At 42.2% G+C, this 18,556-nt stretch overlaps 1 protein-coding gene across 1 annotated transcript in view; it reads right to left on the bottom strand.

The window, feature by feature from the left end:
• Window positions 1-16,073: 16,073 nt before the first annotated feature.
• Window positions 16,074-18,556, bottom strand: part of RASGRF2 (Ras protein specific guanine nucleotide releasing factor 2) — a 95,152-nt gene continuing 92,669 nt past the window's right edge. Inside the window, exons 25-27 of the mRNA XM_035896613.1 lie at window positions 17,735-17,852; window positions 16,901-16,969; window positions 16,074-16,166 (exon numbers count right to left, since the gene is read on the bottom strand). Of these exons, the coding sequence (XP_035752506.1) occupies window positions 16,074-16,166; window positions 16,901-16,969; window positions 17,735-17,852 (280 nt within the window). The remainder of the gene's footprint in view (window positions 16,167-16,900; window positions 16,970-17,734; window positions 17,853-18,556) is intronic.

The raw sequence follows: 18,556 nt of genomic DNA, 5'->3' as shown, positions 1-18,556 counted from the left end.
ATTAAATATTCTTAAATCATTCCCAATTACCATTTATGGTTTTCTACTTAAAAATTGTTTCTCTGCTAGATGGTTATAATGGCACCAACCTTGCAGAAGTTTCAAGTTCTTGCAGTGCACCACAAGCTACATGTGAATTTGGACTTATTTCGGTAACGTAAGACAGAATTAGCTGCATCTAAACCTGCACTGTTTTATAGTTCTGTGGACATCGCTTCTTCAGTTGCCCAACCAAGGTCTAATTTCTATGGTATTGGACACAACACTTTTTTTTCTGAGATATGAAGCTTAATAAATTTATTTTATAGATTTTAATGAGATTCTTAGGATCCATGGCATGAGACCTCAAGCGTGTGTCACTCAGATAATACTCTGATAGTAATAAGACTTTTTTTCCTGAAATGTAATGTTTAGTTGCATTAAGAGTCAGACAGCTTCTTCCTTACTAATTTAATGATGTGGGGATTTCAGCATATTGTCTAAGGAGTATTCAGAGATGTGATCTAAACTGAACTGTTTCCGCGTAAGGCTACGACAAAGCTGGAGCCCCATGTGTGTTCTGTATGCAGATCAGCAGAAGCTGACATGTCAGGAGACACAGCAGCCCAAAGTGAATTAATGAGAACGGGTGTTTTGCAGTGGGGAAATACACATTGGAGTGCCCCTTCAAGTCCACAGATTAGGGCAGCACTGACCTTGTTGCAGGCTGATGGAAGGAAAAGTGGGCAGGGAATATCAGGAGAAGAAGAGCACAAGCTTCTCAAATCCCTTAGCAGATGGCAGAAATACAAAAAAAAAAAATGGACCTCATGAGCACCATGGTGCCAGCCTGTGCTGTAACTGGGAAGGTGCAGCTACTTCTGTGCACATGGCTTCGCTCGGGCTTGGCTCGCCAGCTCCCTAACGTGAGTGCCAGTGTTGCTGGCTCTCATGCAATGGTCCCATTAGCGCCATTTATCTCCTGCTGTCCCTTACCATGGTCAGGGCTGATCTGCTCTTCTGTCACACAGCACTTACAACACGCCTGTTGTCCTTTCCTTTGCAGATAACATGGTCTTCAGCACTGGGCATGCTGAAGGCGGAGGGTGAGTTACATATCTCAGCTGGTGTCCAGCATCAGGCGGGTTTTCTATGGGTAAAGTGGCAGGGAAGGTTTTTTCTTCTTGTTAGTCAAGTGTGCTGCAAAACACTTTGATGGCTCCCAGTAGTTGAATCCGACAGCTTTACAGAAGGCTTGGACATCTTGCCTTGTGCATTTTCCCCTTGTTATGTCATTCTGCTCATACTTGGGATATTGGCTTTGCCTCATGATAATTAATTAAGATATCTTTTGTATCCCTCCAGGATTACACATGCCTTTGTCCCAAGGGCAGGGCACAGAGCACAGCTCGGTGGCTCGGAGAGTGGAATTTGTCACAAGTCCTTTAAAGTTTTATTTCCAAGGTCACTTGTGTTTGTTTTACTGCTTGGAGAAAGCAAAAACACTGTTGTACAGGTGAGAAGGAACACTGAGAAATTGTCTCAGAACTTTCCGTGCATCAGGTTCCCTCCTACAGTGAACAGTTTTGATTAATTCCTTGCAAGTCATCTTGTGGAGCAATGTCTGCACGGGTTAATCGTGAGAGGAGTAAATGCAACACTGCATTGAAGTAACAGCCACTAAGCTGTACAGTGTGTAGTGCTAAGTGTCTGCAAAAACAAGGTTTCTTCATAGCAGAGCGAAATCATTCCTGTTCTCTCACCACATCGGCACCATATAGGGTAAACAAATTCAGAGTCAAATTGGCATTGCCTTTTCCAAAGCAGTATTTCCATATGCTGTGATGAATTATGGCCAGTGAATCAGCAAAACCTGTCTGAAAGGTCATGATCTTGGAGGTCACAGCCTTATCTCTGCTGTCCCGCAAGACATGCTCAGCTCCCTGTAATGAGCCTTTAGGACATTAATGCCCTGCCAGGAGTGTATTTTGGTTTTAAAACTGTATTTTAATATATGTATCACCTACCATGCACAGAAACAAGAGGAAATGGATTCAAGTTATTAGGACAAGAGGAAAGGGCCTCAAGTTGCACCAGAGGAGGTTTAGATTGGATACTAGGAAAAATTTCTTCACTGAAAGGGCTGTCGAGCATTGGAAGGGGCTGCCCAGGGAAGGGGTTGAGTCCCCATCCTTGGAGGGATTTAAAAGCTGGGCAGACGAGGTGCTTAGGGACAGGGTTTAGTGGAGGAATGGCAGGGGTAGGGGAACAGTTGGGCTGGATGATCTTGAAGGTCTTTTCCAACCTAAATGATTCTATGATTCTAAGGTGGAGACAAGAGCCAGCAGCAAGATTTAGCAGAAGTCATTACTGCGAATTTGGTGCTGGCTGAGAAACAGCCCAAAGGGTTGCAAGTATCATTTAAGGTAGAGGGGCTGTTTGTAACCACAGTTTGAATCCCAGGATGAAAAAAATTGGAGAATGCCTATTTCAGGGCCTTAAACCAGTTTTCCCTCTTATTCACGATACACATAGATTAAAGCCTCTTTTAAAGGTGAAAGTACTCTCCAGAAGGAATTCAGCTTTTGTACAGCATGTTCCTCACCAGCACTAAAAAGGTCCTTCTTTTAAATCAACAGCTTAAGAAAACTCTGCCGTAGCAGAACTCCCCTTGCTGCTCTGGCCAGAGGCTGCAGAGGGTCCCCAAGGACATTTGATTTGCAGCTACCACCGTGCTTGGACTGCCTCAGTTGCGTCCCCTTGCACGCACGGATCCTGTGATCTGCACGTGGGTGAAGCTGTTGCACCCCTCTCTGGCAACTTCAGGGGTAAGGGAATCATCAGAAATGGACAAATGACCTCTTTACCTTTTAGGGAACTTGCAAACTTTACTACCACTTTTAATGCTTAAAAAATAACACTTCTGCTATTCATTCTTTACTTGCTTGAACTTCTTTTAAAGAGGAAGTCGTCAGCTCCATTTTTCTCTTAATGTGTTTGAACACAGGTATTGGTTATCCCATATTTCACACTAGGCAGAACATGTGCTTTTAGCCAAGGAGGGAAGGAAGGTACAAGGGTTACAGTGACATTTCTAGAAATAGAACTAGATTAAATATTTGAGCCATGTCATGGGTGGTATTAATTGCCACACCATGTGATTCTGAACGACATTTTAGAGGAATGGCAGAGTCATAGCTAAAGTTCACACAGGCTCATAATCACAGATAATGTATATGCACACCTTAAACTGTTAAGCCGTTTAGCTAGCGGTAAGCTGAACTTTCACGTGGTGGAGGGAGAAGGAGGCTGGTCCTTTATATTTGAGAAGTAATTTCCCTGAGCCATTCTTAGCTTGAGCTAAAGCTTACGGATGCCAGTGGAAAGTTTTCTCTGCCCGTCTATGGAAGTTGCTGGCACCTTAGAAACATCTGCAATAAATGTCACAAATGACTACATGCATGAGGCACCATTTTTAGATGCCCAGAAAAGGGTCTACGTTGCTCTTGATTTGCTATATCACTCTGCAGGTTCAGAGGGTAAGATACAAATTAAAACATTCAATCTCATAAAGCAATATTGGGCCTTTTCAGTTTCTTATAGCTCACCACGAGCAAGACTCGAACCTTTCTGCCTGGTCTGGGTTTAAGATAAAATCATTGGCGTGCAGAAACAATGTCAGTGCAGACATCAGTCTAACTATGCCTCAATCACAGCACAGAATATCTGTATGAAAAATAAACTAAAATTCAGTTTCTTTCTCCTTGTAATGCCAGAGGTCAGTGAATGGTGATAAAAATCTAATAATTTGGGAAAAAAAAAATCCAAACTATGAATCTATGAATACATTCATGTGAATAGAGAAGACATGAAAAAGACTCCTTTCATAGATCAGACAACTACTGCTTAGTAACTACCCCTTATTAACATCATGATTTTTGATTTCTGTCAGCTGAAGATCTGACCCATCAGACCTGACCTACAGAAGCCCAACCAAGGTGCTAGGAGTGCTTGCCCTTCTGAATCTATCCGACTCTATTTTACAGTATAAAACCCTCATCTCTGCAGTGCAGGGAGCTGCAATCAAAAATCACAAAAACCTTACTGAATTAGAGGTGTTTTCTCTGAACTTGTTACGCATCTGCAAAGGGACTTATTTTTCCCGTACTTAAACTGTCACTTAAGGGTCAGCAATCGAAGCAGCTGCATGGTGGGCTGACACATTTTTTCCTGCACCAAGTAGTTATGTGAATCAATAAATTATAATCAAATTACACCACATCCTGCGGTGCTTTGAATTCATTTTTAATAACCCTCATATTTTGAAATGCTACCATTTGAGGCGAGAAAAGCAATGTAGGTAGTTAAACTGACCTTGAAGCTGAAGGTAGAGACGTCCTGCTGCCTGCAGCGAGCCCAGAGTGTAAAGGGAATAACAAGTTGGTGTGCTGACGGGAGCCCAGGTAATATGAGAGGGGGGAAAAGGAGGTGAGGGAAACGAAAATAATTGCTGCAGTGGCCAATCCTATTTCGCTGGGTTGCATGAGTGGCATTTGCTCGCACAAGGGTGCCCTTGAGGATGTAAGTGTGATGTGGCAGGAGGGGGGCATCTAACATGGTTGGCCAGATGCTTAACTGCAATGAGATGCACCTCCCCTTCTTCACCCTCAAGGGCCCATTTAGTAGCAGCCAAAAGAGAAAGGTCAGGAGCAGTTTCTGTGCTGGATTGCCTTGCCTGCCCGAACAACCCCTGAGAGACATGGAGACAGGGATAAATCACCTGTACGCATCCCAGATGGAAAAGGGTCAGAGCAGGGACCAGGACCCAGAATTAGCTGAGATCACAGTGGGCATTTTTTTTTAACCCCCCCCCTTACTTTCTAATTCATGGCATTAGTTCTCGACTCTTTGCAAGGCAGAGGGGTCCAGCAATGTGACATGTAAAAGGAAGATATCTGAAGCCTCCCATTCAGAATTACTATAGAATCATAGAATCATAGCTACATAGCAGTGAAGCACTGGAAGAAAAAACACACGATGGTTCGTAAAGCAAAAAAGAATGTTCAGTTTCATTCACCTAGGTCTGCTCCCACTGAAGCTGAACATTTATCGAGGCCTACAGAGGAACAGAGAGGCCAGTACAGTGCAGCTTTTAAAAATCCAAGACTTTAAAATGCTTTTTGCTTTGTACATTTAATATTCCTTGAATTATAGATGGCAATTTCCTAAATCCAAATCTCAGATTTTTAAAACTTTACAAAACATAGCCATCTCTCCCCCAGAATGCCATGACTTGTTTGGATTAATGAGAGCCATGCGCGCCCACCATAATTACAAACAAAACAACCACTCCAGATCAATGCATCTGGACTACCAGGTATTTGAAACAATCAGCCCTTCTTTACCACACCTGCTTTTTATCAACCCAACGCTGTGTTTCTGGTACTGACAGGAAAAAAAAAAAATCCAACTGAGGATCTCTTGAGGTAACATGAGTACAGAAATACGAGTACAACAAATCTGCCCCTGTGCAGGAACTGGCAAAGAAAGAACAACCCAGAAACCAGCTTTTCCTTTCATAGTTGGTGAGAGCTCTTTTGTGGCTATGTTGCATCTTTTGCTCCATCTCTGAGCCCCCCAGCCTGTGTGTAGTATGTTGTGTACTGGCGCTTCTTCTGCACCGGCCGTCAGCTCGTTGTCATCAACGCAGCCACCACCTCCAGCTCAGCAGCTCACAACTGAGGCGTGTGCCTCACTTTAAATTTGTGACTAAAGGCAGCCTTTTCCATCAAGCCCTTGAACAGACAGAGACCTTCACCTCCAAGTGGGTGATAACCGTGAACTGAAGCGCCTCGCTGGCTTACGCAGGTGTTTGAGCTATTTGCCAGCTCTGAGCCTGGAAGAAGAGAAGATGCAAACAAAACTCAGCCTGCTAGCTAACGCCGCAAACACCTGGCAAACAGTGTTCGCAAGTTCCCTTACGATTTCTGAAGAATATAACATCAATACCTAAAAAAAATAACGTGGTCTTTCTACTGTTCTCTGATCTATTTTGTGAGGAACTCAGCTACAGCAACAGTTGGGATGCTAAGAACTGTCCATAAATAATGCCCGATTTTCATCTCTATCTAACCTAAATATTTATGTGAAAGCTCCCAATTAAAATGCAGTCTTGGTTTCAATGCTTCTGCTGGGGAGGCAGCAATAGCTGAGTGTTAGTTCAATCGCTATTCATATTAATGCCATCTGTCCCTGCACAGGGAGTTCATTTGAAATTCGGGAATAATTTGTGCCCCACTGGAGATACTGTGGAAACTGCTGAACAGAGAAGGTACCTATACAGACCAGATGAAGGTAATTTTGACTTATGGGAAGGCCTTTCTGATTCGCACATTTATTTCAAAGAAATTGTCTATAAAGTCAAATTTCCATATGTGGGAAATTCATTCATAATCAAATGAATCAGGACAGGAATTATAAGCCTGGGTATTCTTACTTAGTATATGTATCAAATTAGGAATTAGAGGATGCCATGTTCATGCTGAAGGGCTTGCAAGGACGCTAATCCCTGGCTCTCCTCCTGTTGGAGCCAGAGCTCTGCCACTCTGCAGCTGCAGAGAGCCACTCCATACAATATCCTTGCAAGACAGCAGTCACCCTACCCCCAGTGCAATGGCAATCACTGGTTTTCAAGTCCGATGGGTCTTTAATTCTTGAGATTCCTGAAGACAGACTTAGAATAATGCAGTGAAACATCTTGGGAGTAAATGTAACTGTTAACCAAACAGTCACCAGACCTTTTACTGAGACTTTTCTGTGACTGTGGATGGTCAATATCCACTTACATAGAGTATATACGGTCACTGAGATCTCAGACTGGGAAAACATTCTGTTTTGAGGTGGCATTCAACCACTTACATCCCACTGAAGGTCATGGAATTTAAGCAAGTACTTGTTGCTAAGCATGGTCACAAATTCATTATGACCAAGTGTGTAAGTAGGCACAGAACAGCCCTCCTACAATTACGATTTCTCTGAAGAAAGGCACTTTAAGGTGTTAATACATGTCTACTAAATAAAGAGCTCAACTAGATCCAGCCGACCTGTTAAAAATAACCCCAGTTATTTTAAGTTATTGAAGTTGCTCTTCACAGGACATCCACCACATACTATAGGAAAGGTTCTCTATAATTAGCAGTGTGTTTTCTGGCTGAAGGGAGGAGAAAAGGTTTTGCTAAAAATGAAGTTGACCCTTTGGAAAAGCAGGAATATCCAAAATCCTTACAATAGTACCATGTGTCCTTCAGCACAATTGCCAAAAAAGTGACTGCGCTATTTTTGCCAGCTGTGTTGCAGACACAGTATCACAATGGATATGTTTTTAACTAGAGCAGCAAGACTCCAGGTAGGAATTGTCTAGCGTAGATCATGCACGTGAAAGGGGCAACAATTCCGTTTCAGACAATTCCAGCCCTTAGAAAAGTTGCTCTTGCATGAGATTTTGGCAAAGCTTTTGTCTCATTTAAAAAATGAAAAAAGAGTATTGTATCTCACTGACATGCTGTTTTCTCTCAAGGGTGTGTGTTGAGAACATGGTTGCAAACAAACACTACTGGTTTACAAGAGGAGACGCTGACATCCTCTGCTCTCTGGCCCAGCATAGGACGTTCATTCTGTTCTTCCACTGCTGCTGCAGGGCCAGCCACTGCTGGTGGGGGGGCCCTGTCACAGTCGAGCAGAACATTGCTGTCTCCTCAATCACACCCCAACTATGGATCGGGATCTCTAATTCTAGCCTTTCCACACATGGGGTTTTTATTCCCCTCATAAAACAGTACTGAAAATGCAGCAGTTAATTTAAAATTACCAAAATGGTGACATTAATCAGTTCTGAGGTTGTGATTGTCAGGGAACTCAAAAGAGCTGTGAGTAGAGAAACACAGCCAACAAACATATTCAGATATGTTGAACTCTGGACACATTCCTTCTTTCCACCATGCTGGTCCAGCATTTTTTGCCATGGAAACTCCACCAGGCATAGTTAGAGAAGGAAAAAAGTGCTTTTTTTCAAATGACTCTCCCATTGGAGATGAAATTTTAACAGTAAACAAAATGGAATAAATAAAATATTTAGATTTAGAGGAGAATAGAAAACATTTATAGGACTTTGTGTCTTCTCCGGCTGCAAAAGTTACTACTTTTGGTTTAAGTGAAACATATCTAGGATCTAGACATTTTATACCTATTTATACCTATTGTCCCCGATCTGTATCAGTGAAGATCTTCCAGGAACAGAGAGAGCACAAGCTTTTAGTAATAATGATTGCTCTGTTTCTGACCCACTGGTCTAGGCATGTGCACACCATGAGCACTAGTATGGTAGGGTGGTGCCTGATTCAAAGAGGCTTACACAGTCAAGTTGCTACCTCTAGGAAAACAAATTTTAGGTGGCTTCTGCTACTACACTTACCAACCCACATGTGCAGGGGCAGCTCTGGCAGTCAGGGAATTGGAATGAACACCAGTGATTGTTTCAGCCCTCTTTGAAACTGGAAATTTCAAGCAAAAATCTGCTCTTATCAAATTTTGCTTCTTCTAGGCTATACACAGATTACAGCCAGAACATTCAAATGTAACTTCCAAGGCACAGTTCAGTCTTCACAATTCTTATCCATTGTCTTTGCACAATCAGTCAAGAACAATTTCAGCTTTTTCAGAGCTGAAGATTTTGAACAGCCTGTACTAGCTAGCTTCCCCCTCTTGCTTCATAGTCAAGATTAAAAAGGGTTGTGTGCTATCAGATTTCCTCAGAGATCTGATCATTTCAGTGAGCCCATCATTTTACAGGTATTTACTTGTTCTCTTGCAACATGCTAAAAAGTATAAAACAGCTGCCCCCCTGCTAAATACTTCTTAAACAATAAGCCATGATCTTACTGTGCCTGGTAAGATCATGGAGCAGATTCTCCTGGAAAACTTGTCAAAACATATATAAGGCAGGGAGCTGAGCAGAGACAGCCAACATGGCAAATCATGGGTGACTGATCTAGTGGTCTTCTACAGACAAGGGAAGAGCTACATATGCCATCTCTCTGGACTTCTGTAAGGCCTCTGACACTGTCCCCCACAACATCCTTCTCTCTAAACTGCAGAGATGTGGATTTGATGGATGGACGGTTAGATGGATAAGGAATTGGATGGATGGCAGCCCCTGAAGAGTTACAGTCAATGGCTCAATGTCCAAGTGGAAATCAGTAACGAGTGGTATCCCTCAAGGGTCCATACTAGGGCCAATACTGTTTAATATCCTCATTAATGACATAGAGAGTGGGACTGAGTGCCCCCTCAGCAAGTTTGCAGATGACACCAAGCTGAGTGGTGCGGTTGATATGCCTGAGGGATGGGATGCCATCCAGAGGGATCTGGACAGACTGGAGGAGAGGGACTGTGCAGACCCCTTAAAGTTCAACAAGGGCAATTGCAAGGTCTTGCACCTGGATCTGGGCAATCCCCGATATCAGTACAGGCTGGAGGATGAAGGGATTGAGAGCAGCCCTGCAGAGAAGGGCTTTGGGATACTGGTGCCCACAAAATTGGACAGAAGTCATCAATGTGCACTTGCAGCCCAGAAGGACAACCCTACCCTGGGCTGCATCACCAGCAGTGTGGCCAGCAGGGCAAGGGAGGGGATTCTGCCCCTCTGCTCCAGGTTCCCCAGAACAAGAAGGACAGGGACCTGTTGGAGCAGGTCCAGAGGAGGGACACAAAAATGATCAGAGCGCTGGAGCCTATGAAGAAAGGCTGGGGTTTCTGGTGTTGTTCAGCCTGGAGAAGAGAAGGCTCTGGGTAGACCTTACGGTGGCCTTTCAGTACTTAAAGGGGGCTTATGAGAAAGATGCAGAGATACTTTTTACCAGGGGCTGTAGCGACAAGGTAGTGGATTTCAGCTGAAAGAGGGTAGATTTAGACTGGACATAAGGAATAAACTTTTATGATGAGGGTGGTGAGGCACTAGAAAAGGCTGTCCAGAGAAGTTGTGGATGTCCCATCTGTGGAAGTGTTCAAGATCAGGTTGGACAGGGCTTTGAGCAACCTGGTCTAGTGAAAGATGTCTCTGTCCATGGCAGGCGGGTGGACTAAATGATCTTTAGATGTCCCTTCTAACCCAAACCATTCTGGGATTCTATGACCTTATGATGATGGCCTTAAGCAAAGATGTAAAACCAGCCAACTCTTTGGCATACGGATAATGAAATGTTTTAAAGTGTGGGAAAATTAAAATTATCGCACAGGACGTTTAAATAGAGCTGCTTGGCAAGTAATTTGATTTTTTTTTTCTTGCACTGAAAATATCTGACAACTTCAAGAGTAAGTTGCTCTCTCAGTCAATTTCAGTTTTTATGTAAAACACCAAAAATGTAAGAAGATTGCAGAAAATGTGATGCAAGGTCACAGAATCCTGAACAGATGCTGATTTTAATGCATCACTTGCTTTATCTGCATCTTACACAGATCTGATGTGCTGTTACTCTTTAGTTACTTAAAATACATTAATACTTGAAACAAATTTAATAGGCATCTTTCTGTCTTAAAGAAATTACCCAGTTCAACAAAGGAAAGCAGTAAACAGTGGTTAGAAGCTGGAGACCTGTAGTCTTAAACTGTTTTGCTTCAATTTGCAAGTAATTTCATCTCCATGTGACTTGTTTTCCTATCACAAGAGGAGGGACATTCCATACTTACAAAATGTTTTCTGTCTTTACATGGGTATAAAGTGTAGCTATACTATTTCTCTAAGCCCAGGGCAGGACACCAGCCAAGAGAAGGGTAGGGATGTTTAAAAAAATTCCAACCCCAAAATAACAAGATAAAGAAGTTAGGGACAATGTTATTTAATCTCTATTTATATAATTCATTGCCTTTTGCCTAAAAAACCACTCTATTGAAATGTGAAGTCTTTAAACACCTTCTGAAATGATTATTTAAACTCCACCTACTTGTACCTTCCAATAAAGGAAATGAAAGTGTGGAAGGGGAGAGGCTTTCCTCAGCTGAAGAAGAACGAGTTGTGCGGCTGGTTCAGTTTAATCTGTTGCATATCATATTTAGTTATTTATGCTGTGCACTTCACAGTGGATCAGCATTTCTAGCTGTGTATGAAGTAGGCTTCATTCTCTGTTCCAAGTTAAAATCAGCATTATTCCCAGTCATGCCCAGAGCAGCTGCAATGCAGCATGAGCGAACAAAGAATAAAATGCAGTACTTCAAACCATCCTTTCCCAGTAAAGAGACACAGAATTTTCTCTGATTTTTGCCCTTCTTATTAATGGCTTGTCCCTTCCACTCCCATGTTTCTCTGAAAGACTCAGTAATTCAGAGGGAGTAGGTTTGATTATTCACCACTGGGGGTGTGTGTGTCAAAAAATAAACAGATGCCAGTAAGGACTCTTGAAACTCAGGAAAAAAAAAGAATGTTTAATTAGCATATAGGCAAACACCTTGCCTGATATGCCTTACTAACAATACAAAGCAATAACCTCAGGTCAAAAGATAAGTTACAATACATGCAAAAACATCTGGATTGTGCACTAAGTAACATGTTAGATATAGGTACATCTGTCAAATAAACATACATCTATTCTCCTAAAGAACAAAACTTCAGAGACTATTTCAAAAGTAAAGGTACAACGAAACAACGATAGTTGAGCAGCGTATTGGACACAAAGCATCCTACACAGAGACATTTGACCTTTGGAGGCAAAAACTGTAACAGGCAAATAGCTGAGAGCCAGATCCCCAAATACTTACTTATGAAAAGCTCTCAGTGAAGCCTAAGGTATTATCAGAATGAGGTCTGAAGGATTTTGCCCTTAATGAATAGCAATTATGAGTGGGTAAAAATGTCTCTATCAGTGAGAATTCTAAATCATGTATCTAAGTTTAATGTTGCTGATAAGAGTGTAAGTAGGAAAGCCTGAATATCGATACAAATAAAACAATGCTTTTGTAAAACCCTTAAAAATAAATAATGATTATGAAGGAGAATTTGGGATAATGAACATGTCCTGAAATTAAAATCAATGTGGTTAAAGTTAATAAATACTTTAAATAGTTAAGTTCCTTTTTATCCTACGGCACCATAATCGGTATTAAGAACTAGGAAAGCAGAAAGAGGATGGAGACCTCTTCCTTACTTTTCAGTAAGGGTGATCAGTCCCAGTATCATCCTCACTATGAAGCTAGGCGTTTGTGTGTTACAGGACCAGCTGAAAGAAAGGGACAGAATAAACAATTACTGCCACTGTAAAATCAATGGGATCTATTTTTTTTCCTCCACGCGATGACTAACCATGGGCTCAGTCCACTATCAATACTGGTGAATTTAGCGGGGAGAGGAGAGAGACAGGGAGGGGAGTGAAGGCTGGGGTGAAGGCAACTCTAACCCCGTATCAGCGTGTGACAACTGCTCTTTGTCACATGGAAGGGGACGTGTCTGTGCTGCTGCCCAGGTTCCCAGGTACCTACGGGCTGGATCTGGGCTGCTACTTACGCAATAAAAAATACTGCAAAACTCCCCTCGGACTTCGCTGGCGAAATGTGCCCACTGCTGACCCAGTGGGTGAACTATGCTATCCCCATTGCAGCTAGCCAGCCCGTACGCCCTGAGGCGTTTTGGTCTGGCCAGTGCCGAAGGGAGAAGCCCCTCCAACGCAAGAACTGCTGTTGCATCCGAGCGGCCCAGCAGGGCTGAGGAGCTAAGAAAGGCAAGTAATGGGCGCTTCTGCCCTTCTCTTTCTTACGAATCCTGAATCAGCCAGGCTTTTTCAGCTCCAGCGGCAGAAAAGCAAGTCTGCTCTGCTTCCACGGCATAAAAGGACAAGATCCTAAAAGACAGCAAGATCCAAATGACCAAGTCCTCGCTTGGAGACATCCTCCTTAAAACACCAGAGGCAAACAGAGGGTGTTTTGTGACTGGGATTTCTCTATGTATTACATGGCTGTGGTGGAGTGGCACAGAGAAGCTGGTAGCAAGGAGCTCCACAACCCCCGTGTGCTGTAAGGGGAGATGGCTGCACTAGCTGGCCACACAGATGCACTAGGCAAAGCCTCACATAAAGCAGGTTGCTGCTGCCTACTAACTACCGCCATAGCTCGAACACCGCAGCAGTGCTGTAGCAGAGGCACTCACGTACACTTGAAGTACGCAGCCCGACTGCTGGGCAGACACCCCGCTCTACCCCCGCTGTGCAGGGTTTCTGCAGAGCAGCCGTTTCCAGCTCTGGCTGGGGCTGCAACACTGCCTAGGGTCGTGGGATGCACCCTCGCTTCTTCGAGCAGCCACTCCTGCATTTAAATGAATGCGTTGCATCCCCAACCAACAAGATTAATATTAGTCATCAGCAAATCAAACATTACTGTGGCCATAATCTTTTTTTTGTTGTTGGTTTTTTTGGCTTTTATTTTTTGTTGCTCTGAGCACAAATCAAGTATCTAGTTACTTCAGTGATTCTAATCTAAATTGTGCCACTAACCCAAGAGGTAATTTTTGGCATATAAGTATTATATGCTTCTCCAGAGGGGCTGAACTACCACATTGTCTACTGATTTTAAGTTATGGATGCTCAGCACCTTTGAAAAAATCCACGTCTAATCCTTTGTCTTCCTCTCTGTCCATTTATAACACTGCAGCACGAGCACAGCACCACCCCTGCGTATTGCAAGCGTTAAAATGCATTGAATGTTTTGGAACTCTGAAGAACTGATATACACACATGAAGTACAAAACAACAAAGTGAAAAGAGAATGATGAAGAATTGTACCCTGTAACCCTAAGAACATCAAGGAAGTTTGGTAAAATGGGGTACAGGCAGATAAAGCAGCAGTTAATAGTATACAACAGAGATGCCAATTGACATGGACAGTTGTTACACATTTTCTTTGTTAACAGAGAAACAATAAAATCAAGTTAAGAAATCACTGTTTGGACCACTTTTCCCCTGTTTCTTCATTACTTCAAAGTGTTTTACGAAGCTACTGTATGGTAACTTGGTTTGTACAGAAAATACACAGTAAGTTGGTTTTGTGGTCCAAATAAACCATGCCTTTTTTTTTTCTTATCATGCATTGGGATGCAACCAGCTTCTTGTCAGTCATTAGTGAAAAGAACAAGAACATTTCTGACAATAAAGAGCTTCTCTAAGCAACATTTTCCATGTTCATTTCTACAGCAATCATTAGCCAGAACTATTTAAAATGTTTCCGGAATTTCCTTTTCTGTTGCTTTCTGCTTTTCAAATTGAGGAATTTTCCACTATTTGTGTCATTTCCTCATGCAGTTATTTACAAAGATATAGTCCTTGTGGTGAAGAACCTTAATGAAATTTACATTGCTAAGGTACATTTATAAATGCTAGCAGTTACAGTCAGACAGAACGAATGGAATTTATTGTGCAGCTCTGGGCTGGGCCAGCAATATAATTAAAGTGCAAATAAAGACAAAATCCACAAGCCAGGCAGATCCGTTTTTCATCACCAGCGTTAAGAAGCATCATGACTGTTGTATGAAACATCAGATCAAATAGGCCTAGGTCACACTCTATTTTAAACATCTATCTCCCTGAGAGGATTGAAGGGAGGTATACAGTGATATAGCCCTATTTCTTCAACTGGCTGAATATCATTGGAAAAGTAAGGACACTTTTCCAGCCAATTTTTTTTCAACAGTGCTAATACCTGCATTTTGTACTATGATGCACTTTTAAAGCATGCATTTGAGCTCACTTTCCATGCAGCTACAACAGGCCACTCTTGATCAGGAAAATTTAGGAAGTACCAACTAGCTGTAGAAATGACATCTATCATCTACCTGGTATGTTGCAAAAGCATCGGCTTTGAAAACATTTACAAATAGCACATTTTCTTAAACATATGTCCATACGCAAATGACAGTTACTAGCTTAGATAAAAATATATAGTTTGTGTTTGCTGGCATTCTAAGTTTGCCACTGATGTGAACAATTTTAGAGCTAAGTCAGTGCCGAATGGCTGAACAAAAAATTGACGTTTTTCAAACCACTGATTCCATGTAAAACGAAACTGTCACTCCAGCTCCAAGTATTCATTGCTGATCACTACCCGTTGCCAGACCAGACATGTATTTCTCTCCACAGTGTGACCAGAAAGTGCTCTGTAGCCTGACTTGTCAGAGAAGCTGCAGGAGGTGCAGAAAAATAAAGTGCCTTTTCCAGGGGCTGAGTGCAAGGTGACTAACCATCCCATCCACCGTGCGTCCGGATTCCTCCAGTCTCAGGTATAGCTCCTGTATTTCCCAGCTGAAGCTTGCAAGGCTGGCAACTATTTACAGCTATTCAACTAGTTCATTCGCTTCCCATGCTGTAAATACTCTCATTGCGCATTAATGAAAAAATATTTACAATTCATTTATAGGTAAAATCCGTAACCTTAGAAAAGGCTGACAAGACATGTAAAGAAGGTAGCGTTTTATAAAGGGTAGCATTAAATGTATAGCAAGTATTCTGAACAACTGCCGATCTGAAGATACTAGATGCTACCTTAATGTCATTCCAAGACAGTAGATGACTGTTAAGGTCCTGTTTTTTCAATGAAGTTAACATGATATGAGGACACCACTACCATTACTGCCTCAGTGAACACAGTTGGCCATCAACCCAGACCACATCACAGCCATCTCATTTTGCTCATTTATTTTAATATACCTGAGTATATTACCACCATTTCAATCTGTCCCCTTAACTGGTCGCAGAAGATGGCTACAATGAGTACCCGTTCACAGGAAAGTCTTCTATTTTCCATTAAATGCATAGTCCCTACTGCAAAATGTTATCTTTGCAAAGCAGCAATCACTTAATTCAGGTAGGAAGCATCTTTGTCTTCCAGCTCCAATGCTTGTTTTCGTTGCCTGAGAGGGAAATGCTGTGAGGCTCTGTATCTCTTATTGGAAAAGAGAGCTTGCATTCTTCTCAATATTTCCCTTGCTGTCTCTAGGACTTGGCATGCATTATTTTGTTCATTGTACTAAAGCTTTCTGTAGATTCTGAGGCAAAGCTGGCTCTTCAGGCAGGGAGTCTGGGTTCAATCTTTAGGGAAAGCTCATACAAGGTATCTTCATCTATGATGAGTGTCTTGTCAAGTAAATAGTGAGTGACCTGGAATGGAGAAAACACAGATGAACAGACTGTATGTTACTTACACAAAAATGTCTCTGCTTTCCTTTTCCCCTTCAGCCCATTTCAGATCCTGAGATCCCCTCATGTTGTTTTCTTGAGAAACACAACAGGTCATTCAAATGGTGTAAAGCTGCACCAGCAGCACTCTAGGACCTAATCAAGTACGGCCTCTAAGGAATGGGCAAGTCCTTAGGTTACCTAAGCCCATGTTGCTCTTCTGGAGTCTGAGAGGAAATCTTCTCTGAAGGCACAGACTGGCTTTGGGCAAATTTTCATTGCTCCCATGAGGGACAAGGGGGAAAGAACTGCAGGATGCTCACAGCATCAGCAGATGTTTGGGCCATCTCCCATACCCTAATACCATGATTCTGGGACTGCCTGGGGAATTATGCTTCCATCTAGGCAGGGAGAACACATTTCCTTTTGAACCTATTCCTTGTACCCCAGACCCATTAAGGCTGCAATCCTGAGAGAGCTTCCAGGGAAGGAGGAGAAAACTTGCTTCTGTATGCAGTGTCAAATAAAGAGTTTCTGCCAGGGTGAGGGTATTACAGACCCTGAGTACCTGTCCATATTTCTGTCTGTCCTCTCCTCTCTGCGTGTGGGAGCAGAATACATTGATTTTAGCTTTCAACAACAGCTGTTTCTTACAACTAATGTCTACTGCAGCTTCAATTTCATGAGTAGGTAACAGTGCCCAGGAAGAGCCTTACCTTCTGCTGATGCTCTATGCGGTAGGAGGTCTGCTGGAACTGGCGTATTTCCCTGATAATATGCGAGATCTTTCAAAAGAATACATATATGTAAGTACAACTGCATTTTGGCTTCAGCTAAGCCACATAAGGCAAGAATTTTGCACCAAATTATGCAATTTATCCTGGGAGGAGGGAAGGGAAGGGCAGAGATCATCTCCTAATGGCTCCCAAGGATTTAACTTTCCTAAATTAACCATTTATTGTTCAATCAGCCTCAGGTGAACCACCTTGTCTCTCTTCTCCCCATACTGATAACCTCACTTTGTCTCAAGTGACTGCTGCTATGTGTAGCCATAAGAAGGGCACTGAGACAGGATTAGAAGAGAAATTTCCATGCTTCCCTCTGAGGAGTTGTTACAAAACAACATTACATGATAGCTGGTGAGAAATCAACTTTAAAATGCTTTTTTTAGATAGACCCCAGCACATTTGAAAAGAAGACTCTGATTACTGCTTTCTGGTGAATCACTACATTCCTTTAATTTTGGTTATTTCAAAAAGCCTTTTGTTGCTCTTTCACGAGCTTCAGACAGCTGCTTTTTCTGTCTGTCACTTCTCAAAGAACAAATTGGAGGCAAATTCACACTGTAAAAATACTCAGTTTACCAGAAGGTGGTGATAGAAGACTGGGTCAAGTAATTGCTTTCAAATAGCTACCTATCCTGCCAGTACAGTTGTACAGCTTAGAAGTTAAATCTTGGAACTTAAATTCAAAGGAGTTGCAATTAAATCAATAATTAACTCACATGATTAAAAATCTCTTGGGAAAGCATATAAGGAACTGAAAATTACCATTCTCATTTTGGAGAAATTGACAAGGCCTTCCTCAGTGAAGTTTGGTGTTCCTTCTTCAATGAAAGCCAGGTCCGTCAGGTACATTCCAAGGTAGGGAACAGCAGGTGGGTTACAACTGTGAAACAACAAACCAGCATATTTGCTTGTAGCTGAATTTACAAACTAGTTTTTTTCATAATTCACACAAACTCTTTATTACTTAGCATAGTTCTAATCAATGGGTTACATTCTTTTTTAAGACAAACAGCTTCTCTGACTTCATGTGAGTTGTATTTGCTCTGCCTGCAACAAACTGAATGTGTTCTGTCCAGTATCTAGTATTAATGGCAGATAATGTTTAGTAAAAGGTAGAATGCTAACAAGATGGAGTGAGAGGAAGGACAGGTAAACCCTGGCCTCAGAGAACACGCTCAAGCATATTTCAGTCCTGGCTGACAGGCAATCCTTAAACCAGATCCTACACACAAGCTAAAAATATACATGGACGTGCTTCTACATGGTTGGTGTTCTGCAGTTGCGTAAGCATCCTGGCACAGCAAGGGTACCCATATACATGTGTGTGTGAGCATGTGCGTGCACACATGGAGATATATACACATATGTATGTATATATATGCACATGTATATGCATACTTATATACATACGCATGTATATACATACATGCATGTGTATGTATGTATATATCATTCTGTCAAAGTCTATTCAGGCATTCTCAAGAAGGAACACAAAGAAGAAACAGGACGACAGAAAGGTGGCAAAGATGATCTGGAAAATGGTGAATACAGACCCTGGAGAACAGGGATTTTCTTTTCTTGGAG

This window comes from Egretta garzetta, unplaced genomic scaffold (assembly GCF_000687185.1).
Source record: "Egretta garzetta isolate BGI_Z169 unplaced genomic scaffold, ASM68718v1 scaffold136, whole genome shotgun sequence".
Taxonomy (NCBI): Eukaryota; Metazoa; Chordata; class Aves; order Pelecaniformes; family Ardeidae; genus Egretta; species Egretta garzetta.
This window is presented reverse-complemented; position numbering and strand designations above follow the sequence as displayed.